The 18,686-nt window shown below is 31.7% G+C and overlaps 1 protein-coding gene across 2 annotated transcripts in view; it reads right to left on the bottom strand.

The window, feature by feature from the left end:
• LOC127703085 (uncharacterized) overlaps positions 1 to 17,052 on the bottom strand; it is a 58,051-nt gene extending 40,999 nt beyond the window's left edge. Inside the window, exons 1-9 of one of the 2 annotated variants that reach the window (XM_052207501.1) lie at positions 16,885 to 17,052; positions 13,937 to 14,915; positions 12,980 to 13,498; positions 11,714 to 11,851; positions 11,090 to 11,377; positions 10,428 to 10,682; positions 9,221 to 9,455; positions 1,471 to 1,518; positions 750 to 1,104 (exon numbers count right to left, since the gene is read on the bottom strand). In XM_052207501.1, coding sequence (XP_052063461.1) covers positions 750 to 1,104; positions 1,471 to 1,518; positions 9,221 to 9,455; positions 10,428 to 10,682; positions 11,090 to 11,377; positions 11,714 to 11,851; positions 12,980 to 13,498; positions 13,937 to 14,915; positions 16,885 to 17,052 — 2,985 coding nt within the window. Of the gene's footprint in view, positions 1 to 749; positions 1,105 to 1,470; positions 1,519 to 4,562; positions 4,719 to 9,220; positions 9,456 to 10,427; positions 10,683 to 11,089; positions 11,378 to 11,713; positions 11,852 to 12,979; positions 13,499 to 13,936; positions 14,916 to 16,884 lie in introns of those variants that run through there. The other variant, XM_052207502.1, reaches the window with a different exon arrangement.
• Between the last annotated feature and the right edge of the window lie 1,634 nt (positions 17,053 to 18,686).

The raw sequence follows: 18,686 nt of genomic DNA, 5'->3' as shown, positions 1-18,686 counted from the left end.
TTCCTACCCTCCCACATACATTTTAATGAAATAGCCCTAAGTTAAGTATTGAACATCTTTATCCTACCTGTTATTTGCAATGCAAGATGTAACTTTATTTTTGAACTTTTTTTAAAGCATGCCTTAAATCGTGTGTCCTCTCATCTTTTTGAGGGTGATTGGGTAATCTCTCAATTGTTGTTTATGCTATTACTGCACACTTTCATATATTGCAAGAAGGTTAAAATCTAGTTAATCAAGTGCTTTAACACAACCATTTAATTTGCAACAGTCGTACTGCCTGGAATCCAACCAAGTGTTATTTTGAAACATATAACATTTTATCATTTCAATATCATCACATTTTTATCCAAAACAGTGAAATCTTTATATTTGTCTCATATACTATATATTTCTACCTCGTCAATTATTTTATTTCTTAAACCAAATATTGTTTCCTTATTGATTGTATTCATTAATTCAATATCATACTGTAAATTCAGAAATTATTGTGAGGTTTTTATTAATGTGAATAATGTGAATGGGTGAGTATCGACAATCAATACACATACATATTTATGCAGATGATCAATTTCACATTTTGGATGATTCTTCAAAAATCGTAATAATTTCTGAATTTACAGTGTTCAACTTCAGTTGTTAAGATATATATTAGTTCCTTTATATTTGTGCTTGGACTTGACAAAATAGAAAACAAATTGTGAACAAATTTCTGAATACAAGCAGTTTGTATGTTACAAATACCCTACCTTCGTAGAAAATCGACCAGTACTCTGTGATCTGGACGCTCGTGAAATGTTTGATAACTGATGATGACTGCCTTGTGAATTTCCACCAAACTGTAACTGACGACTAATGGCAGCTGGTGTTTTGTCGGACGACTGACCATCATTATTAGCATCTGCTTGCTGATTGGTTGATGAAGTTGTTCTAGTTTTCTGTCCAAATCTTCCTAGCACATTAAGACAGGATTTACCAGTATTACCATTGTTGTTGTTCATTTCAGAACTGTGTCCAGGATTATTATCACCTTGTGTGTCATCTTTTAACGCCACCAGTGTTGTACCAGCTTTATAGAAGTGAGGACTTAAACAATTTTTCTTCCTGTTACAATAGAAAAAGCGGACAATGTTCAAATAATTATTTTTGTTCTGGTTATTTGGTATAGTGAATATTGAGCCTTTGCTTGACTAAATACTTTGAACTACACTTTCATTGATGTGAGCCTACAGGTTGATTTCTACTAGTCTATTGTCAATGTCCAATTAACTCGGGAAGTATTTCTAATGGTTTTTTTTTTTAACAAATAAAACTACAGATGCAAAGTGATAAAATTGCTCAATGGAACCTCAGAAAAATAAAGTATTGTGAAAAATCGAAGACAATGTATATGTTAGGATTTCAAATAAAAGTGTTACAACTCAATCTAGTTTCTAGGCTTGAAAATCTGTGATTTAAAAAAATACTTACATACATGCTTGTTTCATAACACCTCTCCCACCAAACTTAGGTTTGTCTCTGAAAATTATAAAATAAGTTTGTAACAGAGCAATAAATCATTTAGAAATGAAAACTATGAACAGTCATTAGTGCATAAATACTAGATTAAGACCTGATTCGACACTTATTTACCAAAAGCATCTACCAATACAATCTAGATACAAGTTCATGCTACTGGGTCATTAGGGCAAGAAGTCTTGTTTTCTGTTAGCTTAAGGCGATATCTATTATCCCGGGTGGCTCTTGTCATTTCTAATTTTCCATTTCTATCAAATTGATGTAAACAGCAATTTTTCATTTATAGGTTCATTAAGAATTAAGAAATTCAAAGACATAGACAATAATGATTAAATGAAAGCATAGACTTATAGACTGATCATATTTTATTTCAATTGAAAAGCTTTTTATACAATCCAAGTATTTTCTTCCACTTCAAGCCATTATTACATGAGCCGACAATGTACATTAAAAGATTTTGAATTTTGGCAAATAAATTTGTAACTTCATTAAACAGGTTAAAATGTGATAAAAATGGCCTTCAGTTTATGTTTGAACAAATTGTTATACCAGTGGTCAAAATTCAATTATGATGTTGGATTTTCTTACTTTTCTCTGAATTTGCCATTATGAAGTCACAATGAAAAAAAAAATCTTTTTGCAGATCATTTTTAAAAAGAAAGATAAAGATTGCCATTTGAATTTCTTTAAAGAAACAGATTCAACCAACTTATCTTGTGCCTTACGATATTTAACCACTTCTGACAGTCAAATTAAAAATATCTAGAACACTTGGCAAGCCTTGCATTTAACATTTGAGTATTTAACTGTCTTGATTGGAGAAATATCATATCACACACTATCCTGTGGTAAACCAATATGTCTTTAACTGGTGATAATAAAGGTCAGAAAGAACCATTATTTGAAGGATTTTACCTCAATCATTGCATAACCAACTATGTGACATATAACATGATAGACCAATTAAGGTATGTTGTTTCCTTCACAAAAAATTATTAGCTAGTACTCAGCATGCTCAGTGATGACATGTAATTGATTCTGACACCTTGTGTTGCAAATAGTGAAACTCAAAAACATACATCACTCTCCTGCACCAACCTACATGTATAAATTCAATCTTTTTTGTGTTCCTTGATTTCTTTCAGTCCACTTTGACACATGATGATAGAAGTTTGTACAGATGTAGCATAATCTGAGTTGATACTTGTATCATTCAGATAATGAACACAGTGGCTGCAAGTGTTGAATGTGGAGGTAGATATTAAGAAATTATAAAAAAGAACAAAGCGAAAATTCTGAATTTACAGGTGGTAAAATAGGGTCATATCACTTTTAAAGTTTCTATAGAAAAATGCAGCATGAAAATTTCAAGGTAATTACTAATGGAAAAGTCTCCAGAGAAAACACTTGTTTTTAGTACTGGTAGTGCAAACAACTCTTGTATTGGAACTGTTAAGTATTTAAACTTTAAGGTGTAGTTATTAATTACATGTTGTTTAAATAAAAATATCAAGAATATATGTTAAAAAGTTGAACAACAGTGTGTAGTTATTAATTACATGTTGTTTAAATAAAAATATCAAGAATATATGTTAAAAAGTTGAACAACAGTTAACATTTAAAAACGTATTGGTATTCAAGCTGAGTAAACTGAAAAGACTTTCTATTTTTCATACTGATATAGCATCTAATTTAAATTATAGCCCATTATTTTCTCTTTTTTTCATAATCAAATACAAAGAAAATAGAAAAAATACAGGAAAGAGTTTAAAGATTTGTATAAATTGAAACTTCATGCGAGAATTTGTTATGAAAAGCTAAAATAACTTGAAGAATACATGCGAGGGGAACAAGGTCAATGGCTGTGAAAATTTTTGAAATGATGAATAGCTCAGCACCATCTGTTGATTGAAACTCAAAATAAAAGTTTAAGATATAATTTTATGTATACTAATTTATTAGGTTTCTATTTCAGACTTCACTGTATGGATAACAGTCATTCAGATGCGCTGCTCCAGTTCTATGGAATTCTCTACACGTTTTTATTGCATATGCTTGTGTACTTAATATTTCTGTGTGCTTTTGTATGTGCATGTTTTATATGTAAGTAAGAATTTAATAAATGTGCTTAAAAAAAAATCCATATATACCAAAAATTGGTAGAGGCAGGAAACGGACATAATTTTCTTTGGACTAAGCTAGCTAACCCATGTAATCAAAAATTATCTCCCTTGGCAATTTCAATGAAATTCCTGTTTTTGACTTGTTATTTAGAAGAGCAATTTGAAACTTTGAAGACATAATAAGGAAGTGTTGCTGAATATAATCATGGAATAATTTTTTCAAAAATGTCAAAGGAAGACAATTCATTACAGCGCAATTGTCTGAATTGAGCTAATGTAGCCTTTTATTGAGCAGTCTGCACCAAAATCCTTTCCAACTACTAGTTGGAAAACCAATATTCCGACATTTTTCTAATGTGTCTAAACAAAGTTTTGCTATACTTAATATTCTGAAACTTTTTTTTACTAGTGTGGGGCTTCAGACGGGGCTTTTGGTGTAGGCCAACCTGGCTTTAGTAAATGTATACAAGTGTTTAAATCTAGAATTGCAGAATGTTCAACCTGTTTAAAGTTAAGTGGTTTATCTCAGTTTACATCAAATAGTTGATTACACTGTATTGAAGTATAATCAACCAATTAAAAGCTATTCATGACATACATATACATGTAGCTTTGTAGGTGTTTCTAAAAAGAAAAATAAGTGATTTCCTGATACCAGGAACTAACATTTAAAACACTGTTTTGGACATCATACCATTTATGTTTTGATGTCAAAAGTTGGTATATTTAATTTCATCGAAAAATATTTTGATTTTAGTTAACGGTAATGTCACACATCAATGAATCTTGCCAAGCCAGCAAAATTTGGTCAGATATCGATCCGTAATTAGAAGTTAATTGAACCAAATTTGCAACATGACAACAGTGCAAATGCAATACGAGCTTAAAAAATATCAAAATCCCTTGAAATAAGGTACTTACGACGACCTAGTTTTCATATTTTTGTAACTTAAAGCATATATCTATACTGGAAAATTTTGGTGGCAAACATGCCATTAGTTCAATGTCGAATTTGCGCTTGAAATTCGAGCTATCGTTCAAACGCTTACGTGACCAAGAAACGATCTATTTACACTTCAAACAAAAATTTAAGCGAAACGAATTTCAATACAGTTCTAGATCACTATAACAATTATTTAAAATATCACTCAGTAAAATGCTGACCTGTGAAAATCAGGTGATGTTTATCAAAGTAATCACAAGAGTATTAAAATATAGTAGATAGTAGAATATATATTATTTTACATACATCAGAAACCATTGCTATTAACCAAGTTAAATGATTTATACAAAACCTTCAAGAATGTAGAAGATATTTGAAACAAAAATAATTCTGATTAAAAGAACATTTATAAACATGTTCAACATCTTCACATGCATGATGTGCTTGACCATCCCTCCTAGCCCCCCCCCCCCCCCCCAATTTTTTTTTAAATAGAACCTCCAATCCAGTGGATATTTTATTTCCAGCATTACTTTTGTAGTTAAGATAATAATTATTTTATTCTGTTAGTTGTCCTTGGAATGATTTGGCTATCATTTCTATGTCCTTTACTGTTATATAGCTCCTCAACTATTTTGGTTCGTTTACATCCTTGGCTTTCAAATCTTCAGCTTTGAGTATTCCTGATGCAGGTAAATCCAGAAAAGCGCTTGGGACGCATGAAAATTAAAAAAGCCATGTTTCCTTTTTTATTGTCTCAACATTTTGTTTCATGGTAGCTTTTGAAGCTTACGTTACAGTATGAGTTTTTACTTAGTCGTATGATTACGTAATGATGTTAGAAATGCAATATCTGGTCCTCTGGTAAACAAACTGCATCTCCTTTACTTAGATCTGGGAATAGACCTTTTCAACAATTGTCTACACCTACAGTTGAGAACGACTACAACAGGTGAGATATCAGGGGTCGTCTCAAAAATTAAATTGAAAAAAATATTATTGATCGCATATGATTATATTGATTGCTAATGAGACAACTATCCAACATGACGTGCAAGTGCGTATTTGCGAAATTATTGTGTACCGTACCTTGTGTTGTTTACTAAATACATGTATTTGCTAATTAAAATTAGAGTTATTTTTGATGAAAGAAAGGCTTCGAAATTTCATTTTTTTGAAGTCGAGATGGAACTTGTAAAAAAAAACCAACTGTATTTTTGTATTAGATGTTTAATTAAACAATGTTTTATGTCTGTTGACTAGGGCGGCACATATTTCTACAATGTATTTTAATTTTGGCTTCGGGTGCCCCAATGTACTCACTACTTTATTTCTTTTCAATTCACCAATTTGATGTTCAACTTGAATTCGATATTCAGCGACAATGCAATTAAATAATTAAATTTTCGACTCTTTATCTTTTAATTTTTGGCTTACGGTGCCGTCACTTGACCTGGTGCCCAGCAACCGAATGCTGATTCTGATGATCTGCATTTTGGTAAAAGACCCCCATCTTACTCGCTTATCTAAATACTCATAATCATACATTTCAAGAAGAAATAAAGCAGATCACGACGTGACAACTGCGACGTGAAATTTATAAATTTAACGTGGTGAAATATCATATAAATACATGTAATAGGAATTTTAATAACATATGAAAGAGAGAGAGATATCCATATTTGTTTGAAATATGTTCTTTAATCAAAATAGTGTATAACAGTAAATTAATACTATTCATGAATGATTTCTATTTTTGAGACGACACCTCCATTTTACCTGTAAACTGTAGGTGTCATTAGTTGGTGTCAAGAGTTGTTGAAAAGGTCTAATAGTATACCATATTATGCTCAAGGGTCCACTGATTATGTAATGAGTGCTAGGGATGAGCTGCTGGAATAGGTAACTTTTTCAAGCTTAGTCATATATAAGGTGGAGAAATTAAGATGAAAGATATAACAAGGGTTGCTGTTTGAATCATAAGTATCTGTAACTAATCAGAAGTCAATATTTCCTCTCGGATAAGATAAAAACTGCAATCGTAAATTCATCAGATATTTGTCAAAACTATTTATATCTCCAGGAAATAGCATAAGCATATTATAAGCATATAATTTTATGTCAAAAAATATATGATAGGGTATGCATTTTTGTTATTCAAAATATATGAAAAGGGAGGGGTACTCACTGTCTCAGCTGCTTATCCTTACCACAAAAAGGTTTCCCCCCTGGAGATGTTATGTCCCACCTTAAATGTGAAGCTAAACAGCTAAAATATTTGAGTGTGTAGTTAGTACAGAGTTTTGATAAATACAGAAATATTGAGAATTATCAAAGGCATTCTCTTACTAACTGATCCACGTTTTGTCATTGATAGGTTTCCATTAGACTTGATATTTCACTGTAAATGAGACATCATCTTTGATTAATCCTAAAAATAACTCTATTGCATTTGATCAAACACTATCTTGTGTTTTGGAGTTCTTAAAATAATAACAATTAGAACTTCTGTTAAAGTACTTATCAGAACAGTTTTATTACGTTCATCATATAACTGTATGTCAAAAGTGACTATTTCATCTTGTCATAACTATCAAATAAAGTCTAATATCAAAGCTGTTAATGTCTATGCCTATGTACTAAATCTGCCATAGCTGAACCAGTAGCATGTTTGAAAACCTTACATAATACAGCTTTCAATATTTGATTTATCTTATCATGGAGCATCGTAGTTAACACCATCCCTTGTTTTCTGTGAAGTGTTTTGTGGACTTCTGTTTATTTTTATCACTTTTTTTATTTGGTCATGAGTGTTTAACTTACGGTTTTTGATGCCTCAGTATTTTCTCACTTTTTTATTTTTACCTGAATTGTTTGAGTCTAACTTTGTAAAGTAGATGCTTTGACTCTGGTTCTTATATCTGGCAATGCTCACTGGCAGGGCTTTATGCTATTATCAAAATCAAGTATCTTTTTTCTGAATGACATCTCATTATGTGTATCAATTATTATCCACATACCAACTTACCGGTCCCAAATTGGATGGAAGGGAAAACATGAAACAATTCTAATTTTTTAGGGTTAATAAACCTTATATCAACCAAATAACAAGTCAACATCTGTTTTATTATTCAACCCCTTTTTCTATTTTGTTTTGAAATGATATGAATCACAGTTTTTAAATTATGGACACCTCTCTATGCTTGCTTGCAATAAAACTTCTAATTATGGGGACTACACACTGCTTGCTTGTAATAAAACGGAATTAGCTCTGCTTGCTTGCAATAAAACTTCATATCATCGTGACTTCCCTCTGCTTGCTTGCAATAAAACTTCATATCATCGTGACTTCCCTCTGCTTGCTTGCAATAAAACTTAATATTATATGGACTTTGCTCTATTTGCTTGCAATAAAATTTCATACTTTGGAGACTTCGCTCTATTTGCTGGCAATAAAACTGCATATTATGGTGACTTCGCTCAGCTTGCTTTCAATAAGACTTCATATTATGATGACTTTCCTCTGCTTGCTTGCAATAAAACTTCATATTATGGTGACTTTGCTCAGCTTGCTTTCAATAAAACTTCATATTATGGGGACTTTCCTCTACTTGCTTGCAAAATAACTTCATATGGTGACTTCAATCTGCTTGCTTCCATTAAAACTTCATATTATGGGGGCTTTGCTCTGCTTGCTTTCAATAAAACTTAATATATGGACTTTGCTCTGCTTGCTTGTAATAAAACTTAATATCATATGGACTTTGCTCTACTTGCTTGTAATAAAACTTCATATTATGGTGACTTCCATCAGCTTGCTTTCAATAAGATTTCATATTTGGTGACTTCACTATACATGCTTGCAATAAAACTTCCATGATACATTTTGTCTGTAAATTTCCAGCTCATAAAATTATGATTGTGTTAAAGCTAAGAACTAGTAAGGTTACAAGTCCCTCAGTAAAAGGCGACTATGGATGATTTAAGCTGTTCTGTTTCTGTCCTTTTGTTTTTGTGCTCTCCAATGTTTTATAACTATATCTGCTATTATATTCCAATATGTTTAAAAGAATTCAATTGTTTTTCAAACCTATGGAAATTTTCAAGGCTATAATGTAATGAAAATTAATGCTATAAAAATTTAAAAGATGCTTATATTTAGTTTTTAACATTTATATCAGTGAAGGTCAAATCCCTTGACTTATGATTATATCTTCTTTCAATATAACTGCTTCGATGAAAAATTAGAAATCTGAAACCTAGTGAGATATCATAGATCCTTCAGATTCCAATTTTGACAAAGCCTTGCATATTTTCTTCAAACTTTAACAAAAAACAATCGACAACACAAATCAACTTACCTGACCCTTAATTTCTGAAAATTAAATGACTTATTTTGTTGCCAACAACATTACAAAAATATTTTTACTGATTAATAATCCGTGTTACATTGTATTTTCCTGAGAAGTTTACTTAATTTCAATTCTTGTTCGGTCATTAATATTGGAATTTTTTTTTGTGTGCCCTTGTTAATGTTATACATTGATGTATAAAGTTCAAGAATTCTATCCAGAACTAACCATACCTACCATTCAAATATATTATCTAGTCAGGACTACAAAGAAAAGATGCTTACAAGCAATATCGACACTTTCCACAATCTGCTTTTAGACAGTTGACACAATTTCTGCATCTTAGTTTACGTTTGCTTTTTTTAAACATCGTGTCACTTGGTTGGTGTGCTTGTGGTGTTGTTTTGTGCATTTTCAGTTTTGGTATAACTTTGACAGGTGGTGACCTAATAAAAGTATCCTGTCCCTCCTCAGCATCCTGGATAATCTCTTCTATAGTTTTCTCATCATCTGAATACGCTGTAGTAAAATAAACAAGATACATGTTTAAATTAGTATTTCAAACATCTATGTTCTATAGAACTTTCACAACACTAAAATTACTTCTCATCAAATTTTGCCACTGGATGTTAAGCATCCAACAATCAATCAATCTCATAAACTTCAAGTTTCAAAACTTTAATGGAGTTTGAGAAATTTTGGCATTTACTATTATAGTTAAACTTTTTGAAATTGATTCTGGTATGGTCAGACATTATGATCTGCACATAATGGAGTTTTCTATTTTTCTATTCTGTCTTACTGAGTCTTACTTAAATATTACATAGCAGGGGCGAATCCAGCCATTTATAAAAGGGGGGGTTCCTAACCCAGGATAAAGGGGAGGGATCCAACTATATGTCCCCATTCAATTGCATTGATCGTCATAAAAAAGGGAGGTTCCAACACCCCCCCCCCCCCCCTGGATCTGCCACTGCATAGTTTTCTATAAAATATTCCAAGTCAGATATAAATGACAAGTTAACAAAACAAATACAAACTCTGCACAGACGGTTCCTGTAAATCTCAAAATTATTATATATTAGGTATTTACTCATGTTACTTTAGCATATTAATACATGTTAAAAAGTATATTTATTATATCATTAAAATATGCATTAAAAATAAAATTGTTAAAGAATTATCATTAATGCTAGACTTAAAAATAAATATGAAGTATTTAAAGCAGTCACATTTAAAAAGCCTGCATTGCCTTTTGGCCCTAATAAACATTATTTCTAAATTCTTGATTTATCAAACAAATTTGTTTCAAACTTTATATTTACTGAAAAAAGTATTTAAAGCAGTCACATTTAAAAATCCTGCATTGCCTTTTCCCGCTACTGTAATTAACATTATTTCTAAATTCTTGATTTATCAAACAAATTTGTTTAAAACTTTATATTAACTGAAAAAGGTAAAATATGTAATAAAACACCTTTTTAATCCCACCTGCTTTGTCCAGTTCATCTTGCTTTAGTAATTTCTTCTTCTCTCCCTTGGGCAAGGCACTAAGTGTCAGTTCGGTCTGTGGAAATTTAGCTACAGTTTTACCAAGCACAACAGCTGCCTTCCTACATACATGTTTGATGCGAGGACCTCTGGCATTAGATTGTGGTGAGGTATGACTTTCTGGTGATGTGGTGACATCACTTTGATCTCCTGTATCTGTTGGTTGTACAGGAGATGATGGAGAAGGGGGTTCATCTACAAGATAGAAAAATATTTGAACTACTATGAATTCCACAAAAAAGATTTGTTTTGGTCTTGTGAAATAAGTAATCATTGCGGTTTATCAAACAATATAATTCTCCAGGCAATTACAAATGGGGAGACAGAATTTTTATTGATTATTTCCTATAATTGATCAGGATATCTATCTAAAATAATCGCTGCCTATAAAATTTAAATAGAAGTATTTTCCTACCTATTTCATTTTCAAAATCATTAGTCTTGAATTGTATTTGTAAGATTAAAAAAAATAGACAAAAAAATACAGTAAAATGTTTTTGTTGACCTTATAAAACCAATCAGTATTAGATAAGTAAGGAGATTTTGTGTCTCTCCATCAGCCATGCATTAATAATTACATTCTGTAGGCACTGCAAACCTACCTAGATCCATTAGCTCTCCAACAGAGGTATGCATCATTTCTAAATATGTAGGTTGTTTCTTTTCTTCTTTCTTGAGGGTCACAATGTCATCAATTAATTTTTTTCCCTCAGTACTTCTTAGTGGAGACTTTAAAGAACTAGAGTGTTTTAGTTTAACTCCATGTTTAGATATTTTTATTCGGAATTTTGGAACTGGTTTCCCAGCTGATGTAAAATATACTGTACACGCCTTTCTGTATTTGCATGGTCTGCACAGAGATTTGTTTGGTATCGAATTGTCACAAGTTCCTACAAAGACAAACATTTTCGTAACTAGTCAGAACAAATTATACTTTTATTGAAACATATTATTATTCTTAATATAAATACATTTGTTGTATAATGAAATAAAAAGCCATATAAAGCAAATAACATCTGAATCTGGATGGTAGTAAGGATATTTTAAATATAATTGCAAAAATTTTGAAGCTTATTGAAACTTTGCAAGCATGGGTTCATAGTTGGCAGAGCCAATATGCATCTACAACTTTTGATCTGTCTGTCCCTGTTTTGTAAAGTAACTGTAGACAAATTTTGGTGTTTGTCAAATGTTTGGAGAACAGAAAATATCTCTGGAATATGCACCTTTGTTCTGACAGGGTTCTCTTCCCAAGGCTGGATCTCGTTTATGCCATTTATAACAAGGATTACATATTGCACCTCTTATCATATTGTTTCTATTATTACTTGTAGCTCCACACACTTTACAGGTATATATCTTTTCTGAAATTAAAAAAAAAAAATTATTAGATTTTCCTAGTCATTTCTTGAATGGAATCCTTCTTAACTTACTGGTACCTTTGTGACTGGACCTCATTTACAGTAGCAATATACCTATTAATACCTAATTCAGTTTGCTAAATCATAAAACTTGATATTGAATTAGTTATTAGGATTTTTATCCATGGATCCAGATAAATAATGCATTTGTTTAACATTGTTACAAGTGTCAGATGTCTTTCAAACATTTTGTACATTGTACTATTAATTATGCATGAATATCAAAATAAGAAGATGTGGTATGATTGCCAATGAGACAACTCTCCACAAGAGACCAAATGACACAGAAATTAACAACTATGGGTCACCGTATGACCTTCAACCTAGATATTTTCTGGAACTGATATGATTGAAAAAAAAATTTCTTTAAAGTTTTAATGTTTTCATACTCTCTTATTCAATGAGATACTGAATCTATAAAAATATATGCACACCATTTGTTAGTAAAACAAGGCAGATTGATACACAAATGTAAATTATATCAGAAAATAAAATAATATCATACAAATTAAACAAATTTTGCACTTTTTTCGTTTGAATAACTTGTTTTGAACATTTTGAAATTGATTCTTTTTGCTATTGTTTTCAATTAATATTAAAACACAAGTTTTTTTATTCCTTCAATATTTTTCTTAAACAAACTCAATTAAATGATTAGGCTAAACTATAAATGCTTATGTAATGCATGTGTGTTTCTTATTTTGTATGAATTTCCCATAGTTACACACGCTTACTGAAATGTGCCACACTGTCACACCACTTTGATCACCTATATCTTGGTTGTACAGGAGATGATGGAGAAGGGGGTTTTGTCATACAAGTCTGCAGTTATGGAAATGATTACAACTCACCAGTTTAAATGTCTGGTACCGTAAACAAATATGTACATGTACCCATATTTTTCAGCCTAAATCAAGTTAAAACATGCTCAGATATACTTCTTTTTTGGTCACCATCATTGCGATTACACCTCAAATATTGTAAGTAAGTACTGCTAACTTTCTCTTTTTGAAATTAAGGATTTATTAATCGCCGTTTGATCACGGTAATTTTTTTAAATACATCCCTCACCTGTGTTTTGATCAGGATCATTTTCAGGTCCTTCTTTGTCCATGTAGGTCTGAGATCCTCCAGTATATGTAGAATAACCTAAAGCAGATTCATCTAATCTCTTCTTATTTTTCTCCTCCCTCTTCATTTCTTTCTTCAATGATTTAGCTAATGCTGCCTTAGACCTATTCAGCGCTGCTCTATTTAGCTGTAATTTAGCTTTCCGTAGAATATTATGTCCACTACGTTTTGTAGCCTCTACTTCAATGTTTTGCTGTGTAAGTGATCTAAATGGTGTGCTACCAAATTTAGGTGGTGCCATTATAATTGGGGGTGACAATGTTGGAGAATGCAAACTTTGACCAAGTTTTGATGGTGTTAAATGGACCTTCCTTGCCTCATTGAAGTCATCAGATCTAAAAGGACTTTTATATTCATTTTCTGTTCCTTCAACCATTTTCACTTTTTGACTCGGTCTTCTCTCTCTTTTACCTTCAGTAATCAATGGCTGGTCAAATAGACTAGCTTTTCTGTATATACCTAGAAAAAAGTGTTATACTGTGCAATTTAAAGTTGAAAGGTTAGTTTTTATGCACATATATAAATGTGAATAGGTATCTATCTGTATCAGTATACACATTCATATGATTATCATGCTTAGATATGTTTAACAGACAAATAATCTAAACATTGTAAAGTTTAACATACATGTATCATTCAAGGTCATATTTATACATAATGCAACCTATAATATTTCAATAATAAAACCTCTGTTTTCCATATTATTTATATATAAAAACATTAAGTAAATTTGATGAAGACCTACTCTATTGCTTTGTAACTACTATTTTCTTGATTTATTTGTCACATGTTTCAAAATATATACATTCATTTATTGTCAATCGATTTTATATAAAAGTTAACACATATAATACTGTACATGTACAATTTTACATAAGTCTATGTATGTATTCTTACTTGGAGAAAATGAGCCAAATCCTGCAGTGCTTGGAAAGTCCGTCTGAATTGTAAGTTTGTCCATTTTTTTCTGTGATGATGGTGATGTAAATGGTTGTTTAAAACTTGATGTTAATGAAGTATCAAAGAGGTTTTCTTTCTTTTTCTTGGTTATAGGGCTAATTTCGTCTTCTATAAATCTTTTGGTTGGTATAATGACTCTTGATGACCTTGAACTTTGTGTTGGTAATACAAACTGCTTTTTCTTTGGCGGTAATTTGTGTTTCTTCGCTGCAGAATCGTCTTTACCTTTCTTAGCCTTGTCAAGTAAAGACTTTGCAATGTTTTTGCTACCTTTTTTAGCTATAGAACTAACAACTGTAAATTTCTTATCTCGTTCTTTCCTCTTTTTGTATGGCTTCAGATAGTACTGTTCTGGTGAATCATCTATATGGTCAATGGAACTAGATGGGGAACCTATAGAAACATATGATTTACGAGTCACAATATTTAAATATTTAGGTAGACCGACTCCAAATATCACTCTTGATCCCTTAAACCGCCCTGATAATCTGATTCTGTAACCTTGTTCATAAAATTTACGCATTTCAGGGGAGACAACCTTTGGCATTTTGTGGTAGGATGCAAGTGCATGCCTTGTTTCTGCTTGTGGAGTAACTACATCTTTACGCGACTTTACAACATAAGACTTTGTAGGTTTAGTGATTCCTTTCTTAAGTAAGTCTTTGTATGAACGGGGAATGACTGTTTTTTGCCTATTCCTAGTCCTTTCAGATGTAGGTAAATTTTCAATACTCTCCTTCTGTTTAGTAAACCTGGTTGATATGGTTGGTGTTGATGTTGGACTAAAGCTAGTGTCGGGAGAAACAGTGGAAACAGTGGTTTCTTCTTCCTCTCCATACAAGTCGGCCTCATATTTTGAGAGTTTCTTTTCAGCAGCTCTGACATCCTGAACAGTAAACCCTTGAAACTCATCATCCTGGAAACATATTAATACTTTATTGGGAATTCTAATCAATTGATCAGAATAATCAAACAGCATGCTTTGATTGATTTCTAATAGTACTATATAATAAATCAGTTTATAATTTATTTGCAACTATTGCAGACATTTAATAACAAACTTTTCCTTATATACATATATTCATGCATGTAATACTTGTGCATGTCAAATATAGTCTATAACCAATTATTCAAAATGCTTTGACCATATTCCATTAGTACAGAATAGATATCCCTCAGGGTTCTTCAATGGGCGGAGAGCATTATACTACAAGATTCATCAGATTTAACATCCCCATTAAGACTAGACAGTGCTGTAAATTTACACTTCATGCACAGTCAAATGGACACCCCAGTTGAGTAAGGGTTTTACTACCTGATGGAGCAAGTCCAGGGATTACCATATTTCTATACCTTATTCAGCTGTTAGGGTGGCACAGATGGGAGTATTTACTGTGACTATTTAGAGAGACAAACCTGGGTATAGCAGTGCTTGGTGTTTATGAATCAGTTCTCTGTGTGCATGATGTATTTAAAAAAAAAGCCTGGTTCCTCCATGTACCTCCACCCCAGCCACAAAAAAATATGGCCAGAAGCTATAGGTCATAACTATTTTTACTTTTTTATTTTTTTTATCTTATTGACAAATTTGTTTTATAGATAGTTTCATCTCACTAAATAGTTAAAGTTTGTAATTATTTTTAAGGTTTCTATCCCATCGATTTTAAATAAAGGATAGCAAAGATATAGGTAAGACCCCCCTTTGATTGGAAAATATTTAATTTTTTTAGCATTAAATCGTACACAAAATCTTAGTCGCTTGAAACTTGCATGTATTATTTCATTTTATGCAATTACACCTCCTTCCAAAAATCTGGATCTTTACTATTCATAAATAATTTCCTTTTTTTATATGGTTTAAACAAAACTAACAAAAAACTTCTCAACACATATAGAAGTAAGATACAGGAGAATATACTTTGTCTCTAATGTATGTGTTCCTTTGCAAGGATTGAAGGAATGCACATGGTGTCTAATTTACTCAAATTTTCCGAAAAAAAAAACATTGTTCTAAGTACGCCTCAGTTGAATTATTCAAAAATAATCTTATTATCTACAACATGCTATATATTATACACTTTTATCAAGTTAATAGCAATAACTGGCTCCAATAATTTTCAAATAAGATGTTTCATTCCCTCTGCATAAGCATATGTGAAAACAAATTACATTACGACAAAAGACATCACAGTGAAAGATTTTGCTTACACATTTTGAAAGTTTGTGCTTTTCAGATATTAATATAAAATTGTGCGACACTAACTAACAGGAAAACTACAATATTCACAAACTAACAGGAAAACTACAATATTCATTTACTTGAAAATCACTTTTTGAGGCAATTCAGACACACAGCAACAGACAAAACAAGACGGTACAAAGTTGTAAAACTTATGTGCGACTTCTTTGTTATTTTGAATAATAAAATATGTTTCAACTAGCACACAAACATTGCAATTGAAAAAATGGCAGTCTTTTGAAAAAATAAGACAGAAAATGTCAGAAATGAACACTTGTATTGTTGAATGATGATTATAGACTCAACTGTCAATGAACATCATCACTAAGATAATTTGTTAACTGTTACTGTCTATAAATAAGACTGATGCAAGAAATGAACATCTTTTTCAGCCATTTTGACCTGATGTGTTTGAAAATATGAATTATCACCTCTGAAAAAGTACAAATTGTTCTGCAATTCTAAATGATTGATAGCAATATTTATATGCATGTATTTGCTGTTAGTCTGAATTTTACTAGAATCTATATCTGAACGCATGGAATTGCTTGCATTATATAAAATTTGACGAAATATGTACGTTTTAACGGTAAACAGTATCGGTGGAAGCCATTTTGAATGAGTGAAATGTAACAAGTTTAGTTACCTCATCAGATTCCCCGCATAGTTCTCTGAATTGTCGCAATCCTCTGTGTATATTAGCAACCCATGCTAACACGGGATCCTGGAAATTATCAGCCTCATCGGCACCATATCGGACACCTAATCGGCCAAATCTACAGCCAGGACGACCGGGGAACCTCAGTCGCGCCATATTGTAGGGAAATCCCAAGAGGTGGCGCTGTTTGACCGACTTTTTAAACCAAAACAAACTTGAAAATTATCATTTCTCGTTATCATTTTTATATTTGGCGTGAATCAGTGTAAAACCAAGTTTGTACATTAGCAATCAAAATGTCAGAATTCCTACTGCAGATTAATAGCTTCTCAATATTAGTATTTTATTCAAGAACACTACCCGCCAAAATGTATTTAGTAAAAATGGCGCGAGATTTAAATGAGATATTTACTCCGCATCTGCTATATTATTGTTTTCTGAAAGATTTCAACGTCAAAATAACGTGGATTTGAGTACAATTTATAGGTCACCGTAAGACCTTCAACCATTTTTTTGCTTGAAATTTTTATATGTCAATTTATTGTTTATGATCACTTTTAGATATACAATTCCTTGATTAAACTTGTACTGAGTTATCAGAGACATATATTATCTCTGTTGTTCTCTTCTTTTAATCTAAAGACAGACATATTCAACTTTGATTTAAAAAAAATAGCAACAGTTTATTTTTTTTGGCATAATTTTTTATCAAATGTTGTCAACTAGAACTGTTTCCTTGGAATGCATTTTAATGGATTACCGACCTTTCTGTTATTTCTGTCGATTGTCCTACAATGTACTGGGACGGATTGAGGCGGGGGCGTAGCGGGCGTGAGCCCACCCTAAAATTTGCAAAGCATGGGTTGTCCTCAGCTTAATAAACGGCATCTGAAGAGACGACGAAAGTTAATGTCGTCGCATTCCATCCGTGTAAACATTCAAAGTATATAAAACCGCAAGTTTAACAGAATCAACGTGATTACTAATCAACTGACCTACGGGTTATTTAAGTTCTATAAAAATTTCACCTAAAAAAATTTAAGTTTGCGCCCACTCTAACCTAAAATCCTGGATCCGCCCCTGATGTATATGATTTTTGAAAAGGATCTGTGAGGGTAGGTATAGATTTGTATTGCATGTTATACAAATCAGTCTAGTATCACAGGGACTCGGTTAGCAGATTAAAAGTTTGTTAATCAATGTTCTTTTTTATTATTATTTCCTGTCTATTTGTATTACTTTATTAACGTATTTGACGTTGACATCACTATTTCTTTGTTTTCTAGCAATGTGCAGTTTACTATCCATATCCGTATACTGAAAAAAATTGTCTAGTATCACTACCACAAGCCCGACCGGCCTGTATTGTATTTCTCTCATAATGACCTCGGGGGCAGTATTTTCTATTTCTGTTTGCTTTCCTGATATTTTCTCTTTACTAATGTTTTGCTATACATTGTTATTGTTATTTTCTATTTGCTGTTTTTACTTTCTGAAACATAACTAAATGAATTCTTTCAAAGTAGCTAAACATTTGTGAAGAAAGCATTTAAAATCGACCAAAAGCATTTGAAAGGAGGTGGTTCACTAACCCATAATTTTGGCCCTTAAAATCTGATTATTTTTAACCGCGATAATAATATGAGAATTTAATGAAACCAAATGTTAAAGTGTCGAATTGATTCATTAAAAAAAGATTTCCACCAATTGCGTTATTATTGATATATTTGTGACGCCATGAATGTAGATGAATTTCGTTAAAACCTGAATTTTTGCAAAATTTGACATAC

Source organism: Mytilus californianus, unplaced genomic scaffold (genome assembly GCF_021869535.1).
Source record: "Mytilus californianus isolate M0D057914Y unplaced genomic scaffold, xbMytCali1.0.p SCAF_5, whole genome shotgun sequence".
Classification (NCBI taxonomy): Eukaryota; Metazoa; Mollusca; class Bivalvia; order Mytilida; family Mytilidae; genus Mytilus; species Mytilus californianus.
This window is presented reverse-complemented; position numbering and strand designations above follow the sequence as displayed.